At 33.9% G+C, this 6131-nt stretch overlaps 1 protein-coding gene across 1 annotated transcript; it reads right to left on the reverse strand.

Annotated features, from left to right (window-relative positions):
- Positions 1-16: 16 nt before the first annotated feature.
- LOC104219481 (external alternative NAD(P)H-ubiquinone oxidoreductase B3, mitochondrial-like) lies at positions 17-4806 on the reverse strand. Its single transcript, XM_009770170.2, has 10 exons — positions 4623-4806; positions 3261-3519; positions 2961-3170; positions 2636-2886; positions 2327-2546; positions 2116-2220; positions 1028-1285; positions 820-941; positions 447-566; positions 17-344 (listed from the first exon to the last, which is right to left on the reverse strand). Exons 1-10 carry the CDS (start codon positions 4709-4711, stop codon positions 257-259), a joined length of 1722 nt encoding a protein of 573 aa, XP_009768472.1. The 5' UTR covers positions 4712-4806; the 3' UTR covers positions 17-256.
- Between the last annotated feature and the right edge of the window lie 1325 nt (positions 4807-6131).

Consider the following 6131-nt stretch of genomic DNA (forward strand, 5'->3'; position numbering starts at 1 on the left):
AAAAATTCTTGCAGACATGTGAAATTCCATTTATATAATGAAAAAGTATGTGTCTAATAATATACCCTTGATAAATGCCAAAGAGACTAGTAAAAAGCTAAAGAATATTGATGAATATTACTTGGAACCAGGAAATTGTTTCAGGAAATATAATCCAAACAAAATTTCTCAATTATGCTAGTAGAAGTGCTCAATTACAGTAAGTAAAGAACAACAAATTAAAGTTGTGGTAAAGTCGAAAAGTCTTGATGCTGTTTCAGATTCTGCTAGAGTCCCTCCCAAATGTGAAACGCCTTATCCAATCAGATACCACTAGCACCCTTGTACGCCAGCTGACTAGCTTGCTGAAATTTGAAACAAAGCACATATTAATTTGTAACTGTAAAACATATATATTGTTTAGGTGCGAGTAAAAGTATTTTTTTGTAATGTGACAGACTTCTTACCTAGCATATACTGAATACCAGAGCCACTGGGTACTGTGACCTATTGAAACCCAGTCTCCAGGGAGTTGAGCTGCAGTCTGTTCCCCACCCAATGGTGCAAACTGCCCCAAATGCCTATACCTGTAAGAGAGGGGAAAAGAAGGGATAAACCAACAAATATTAAAGCACATAAGATCAGAAAAGGTAAGAGTGAAACACTAAGTTGTCAACTCTAAGCAAGAGTGGTTCATATGATTCCCTAGAATATGCATGTCCATTTTCTTCATAATCAAGAGGTTCATGTTTCTGTAATCATCCCCATGTAATCTTGCTAGAGATGATTACTTAAGTAGTTAGAGTTGATGGTGGAAAGTAAGTAGTGATTTCATGCTACCTAAAAGGATGGAAGCGATGGCGGCCCGTTCCTCGGAATCTTAGTGGTCCTTCTGGATTAGCTTCACATATTTCCATGCGATTGAAACAGTTAGCAAGGTAACTACCTTGTTGAGCAGCAACCTAGTGTAGAAAATAGCAACAAAAGCATGAGATGAGGAATTATAGAAGCATATATACCAAGATAAATTGATGATCTATATATTTGCCTGTGCTGTAGCAGGAAGATTTTTCATCTGGGAGTCTACTTCAGCAAGTAGTGACTTGAACTTTTCAATGTTAATTTCAGCATCTTCTTCTGAACTCTTTAGTAAAGCATTAAAGTTGTTCAGCTGCCTTTTCTTCAGATAAAGATCCACTTGAGGATACCTCTCACATATGTCATGGATCACTTCTTTAAAATCTTCTGCTCTCAGGGTTCCAGAATTATCCTTGTCTGCCTTGCTAAATATGATTCCAATATCTTCCTGTAATGTAAATTGAAATTCTAGATATTTAAAAGAACGATTCCAATATCTTCCTGTAATGTAAATTGAAATTCTAGATATTTAAAAGAACTCAACTTAGTTCCTCAACTTGTATAAATATAAAGGAAAATCATCCACATCCGTTTTAATTGTGTCAGCAAGCTTTTTAGAAACCATAAAAACTAAAATGAAAAGAAGTATAAACAAAAAAAAAAATGAAACAAAAACATGAAGTATGAGCAAGATATTGTTCAATTCCTGATCTTGAATTTCAAAGTTGTACCAATATGAGGGAGAGTGAGGGGAATGGAGAAGTATACTTTAGTTGGCGCAAAAATCAACTTATTTTGAGAAGTGCTTTTCTCAAAAATATTTTTGGTAAGAAGCAATTTGTGTTTGAATAATTAATTTGAAAAGCATTTCTGAACAACAATTAGTGGTTGACCAAGCTTTTAAAAACTGCTTCTAAGTATATTTTTCTCAAAATTGCTTTTCAAAAAAGTATTTTCTAGGAGAAGCTATTTTTTTCTGCTTCTGCTTCGAGATAAAGCACTTTTTTTTCCTTGTAAAAGTTTGGCCAAACATTTCAACTTTGAAAAAAAAAACATTTTTTTAACAAAAGATGGTTTTGACTTTGGAGAAGCTGGGCCAAACAGACTATTAGTATATTTAGAATTAGTAAATGGGAAAAGTTGTACTACTTCAGTTACTCAATCAGGGATTAGAAGTAGAAAAGACCATTATACAAGTTGAAGCCTCTTCAGATTCCAAGAAACTATTTGATTACTCAAACTTAGTATAAGAAATCAATCTAGATTGATTAAGTGTACCATGACTTTGCGTTGGTTTATTGTGGCACAATCACCTAGAGCATAAATATCACTGCACCCTTCAACTCGGAGCCATTCATCCGTTGCTAAGACTCTCCTATTTGTCTGCATGCCATCAACAAACAGAAGTTCATCTTTTGAACCAACAAAAACAGATTGGCACTAATCACATTAAGGACGCACTGATGCAGTAATAATAAAGTGAACATACCTGACCAATTTGCTTCATGAAATCCATAATGACAGGGCGAGTTCCAATACCAGTAGACCAGACACACATTCCATATGGTATAGTAACAGTTTGGCCAGTGCTTCTCTCTTTGGTTGATATTTCGCGATCACTTACTTTCACCACCATTGACCCAGTTTTCAGCTGAATACCATCTCTCGCAAATTTTTCCTCAGCAAAAGCTGTAATTCTTTTGTCAAACCTGAAAAAGTGAAAGCCAACAATAATCTCTGAGGAAGCAAACAAGTTACAAGCTAGTATAATGTAGTAGGGTGGAGAATGTTGTTGTACATGTTAAGTATATGATCCCCAGCCTCAAGGAGTGTTATCCTCGCGTACTGTTTAAGGGAAGGATACAACTTGGCGAGATCCTCTTTCACAAAATCATGAAGCTCAGCAGCAAACTCCACGCCCGCTGGACCACCTCCAACAACCACAAAGTGAAGAATTCTCCTTCTCTCCTCTTCACTTATGCTGGGAATGCTTGCCCTCTCAAAACAATCTATCACATTCCTACGAATTCTTTGAGCATCTTCTACTTCCTGCAAAAAAATATCATTGCTCGCCCTTCAAATACTTCAATTCATTGGCTCATTAATTCAGTAAAGACAGCTACCTTCAGAAAGTGTGCATTCTCTACAACACCAGGGGTGTTGAAAGTATTTGCTCGAGCTCCCATAGCGATCACCAGATAGTCATAATCTACGGTAAACTCTTCTGTGCCACCTCCGAAATGACTTTGTTGGGTTGTTTTACAGTGAACTTTCTTGTTTACTGTGTCAATCTTGTAACATTCAGCTTCCTTGAAATCAGCATCAAACTTTTTCTGTACACACATACAAGCTTATTGTATTACAAATACTTAAAACTCCAGAATTTTGAATATGCAAAAAAGATGATGGATACGTATATATACCTTTTTGACAATATTGCGAATTGGTTCTACAATGCTTCTTGCTTCAACTGTGCCACAGGTGACACTAGGTAACAGAGGAGTGAAGGCAAAATAGTTGCGAGGAGACACGACCTGAACAGAATACGAAGGGTCTTTCAAATTCTTAAGGAAACTTGTTCCGGCCCAGCCTGTTCCAAGCACTACTACTTTCTTCTTCTTAGCATCATTTTGACCTGCATCAGCATATGCAGTATGACATACTGCACCTAGTCCTCCACCACTGCAAGTCCAAAGCAAATCAAATGAATTAATCAGAGTCAGCGATCGACATGGATTATCCATGTATTTCACTCTACACGGTCTTCATTCCCATATGAAAAAATTGCAGGCAAATTTAATTTACACGAAAAGAAAAAAAGACCTTCAAATAAAAAGTTGCAATTCATTATATATGAATGTAGGTTTATCTTTGGAAAAACAGAATTAGAATTTAGAATTTTCTTTTCACGTCCCAAGATGCAGAGTCTTACCTACCCAAATTATTAACTTTAAGTGGCACTACATCACTTGGATGACGAGAGCAAATGTGCATTAATTTCAAGCTATTTTAATACACGCACTAGTTTTCTCTAGTTTTAGTTTTGAAATTATGAATTATCAGGCTAAAATAAACCATACACATTGCAGAATCAGATCAAATTCCTCTATATGGAACGAGAATGGAAAATGGTTGCAAATATAAATAAAAAATAACATTGATGACAGCCAGACGTAGCAAATGCAGATTACATATGTAAGCTCTCTGACTAGCAAAAAATTTAACTTAATTAGACCATAACAAATCTGGAAATCCTATATCCATTGGCATCGGTCTAGAACAGTTCCTGACATCCAGTCAAAAGGCTGACGGACAAATTCAACAGAGGGGATTTAGTATGTTATGGTTTCGGGTACGTAACTTTGGCTCAGACCTATATATTCATTAAAAAATCTACTAATTTTATACAAATAATAGATTTTGAGCTCCAATCGAGTTGTGGTACAATTCAAACTCGAACTCATAAAGTTCAAATCCGCCTATGATATTAGACAAAGCACATACCACCAAATTTTTATTTTGAAATAAAAAAGAAGAAAAACTGAACAAAAACCAGACAAACAAGACAAAAATAAAAACGACTAACAAGCAAATGCTAAAATGAGGAAGAAATCATAGATGGTGAAACTAAAACAAGCTGGCTAAAACAGTACTGTTGCGCATGTTAATAAACAGAATTATCAAAGTATAGACTTTACATCACCCGAGTTCTAAGCAAGAAACATACAGAACAGCAAAACAATAGTGTAATAAAGAAAAAACGGTGAATGCAAAAGTTGACAGACCTAACAGTGAAAAGAACAAGAACTTTAGGGAGATGAGGGTAGTCATTGAAAGCTCTGGAGGCTCTCTGAAAGAAACTGTACCCACTCATTGTGTTACAATACAAACCCTAACGAATGAACTCTCTCTTTTTTTTACTTCTCTTTCAGTTTATATAAAGATGGAAACTAGGGATGAATTTGCAAACTTTCCATATATGAACGTAGTTGCAGCACAGCCACTTTTTATGGTTTGTTTTGTTTTTTCATGGCACACACAAACAAGTGCGAAAGCAGTGGAGTAACTGTCACGTAATAGGCAAATTTTGTATATATTGACTTGTCAAACCTAAAAGCTAGGGAACGTGTCATTATGGGGCAGATGGATCTGCATCTCCATGTTATGTTATTAGGAGGACTTTAGACCTTTTGGCCCGTACACCGTTTGATTCGGCTCCAGCTTGGCTAACAGCTGACTGGCCAAAGTAGAATCATACCTGGAAATACACTTTTCCTTTTTTTCACTATTACCCGAGTTTTTCCAAAACCAAAAGTATTGAAGTGTTTGGTCAAGCTTTTTGAAGAAAATAAAGTACTTTTGAGTAGAGTCAAAAGTAATTTTGGAGAAGCGGAAAAAAATAGTTTCTCTTCGAAAGCAATTTTTTGAAACACTTTTGAGAAAAATATATTTAGAAGCATTTTTAAAAAGCTTGGTCAAACACTAATTGCAATAATTCTAAATCTTAAAGCTATATGAATTAGTTAAAACTAAAAAGGATGCGTAACTTGTAAAATTAAAGCAATAAAAGTATAAATCTTAAATAAATTTTATGTTAAATATATTGACTGAGATGACTAAGAAACCATGTCGGACAAAGTTTCTTCTTTTAATGAGTTAGCAAAATACAATCAAGAATCTAAGTTTCTTCTTGACATATATTTCATGATTCAATCAGAAATTTAATATAATTTTTAAAAAAATTGTATTCATTTGGATAAGAATACACGAGCAACGCGCGTATCCTTAGACTAGCATTTATAAATATAATGTCATAACATTATTCAAATATTTGACAAAACTAATCTATCAATTCTAACTAAAAAATTAATAACATACAATGTGAAATAATAAGTAAATACTGCTAAACAAGTAAATTGGAACCATAAATATAACATAATTTCAAAATCCAAAAGTTTTAACATATGTCAAATTCCAACATAATAAATATAAGTTCCAATACGACTTAAGAATAGGTAACATAATAAGTTTATAGCCTCATTCAACAATGGAATTCTACTTTGATGACATCACCATTATATGCCATGCTTGTTAATGACTCATTATTTCTAGTATTAGGAGGTGTAGTTTCAAAAATTAGAATAATAATACGGTTACACTAAATGAAGAAAATAAAATATATGAGTAATTACATGGATTCACAAGAAGTAAAGGTAGATAAAAAAAGATAAATAATGTAAAAGAAAAATATATTTTAAAATTAAAAAGTAAAAATAAAATAAGAAATAAAAAAT

Source organism: Nicotiana sylvestris, chromosome 7 (genome assembly GCF_000393655.2).
Source record: "Nicotiana sylvestris chromosome 7, ASM39365v2, whole genome shotgun sequence".
Lineage (NCBI taxonomy): Eukaryota > Viridiplantae > Streptophyta > Magnoliopsida > Solanales > Solanaceae > Nicotiana > Nicotiana sylvestris.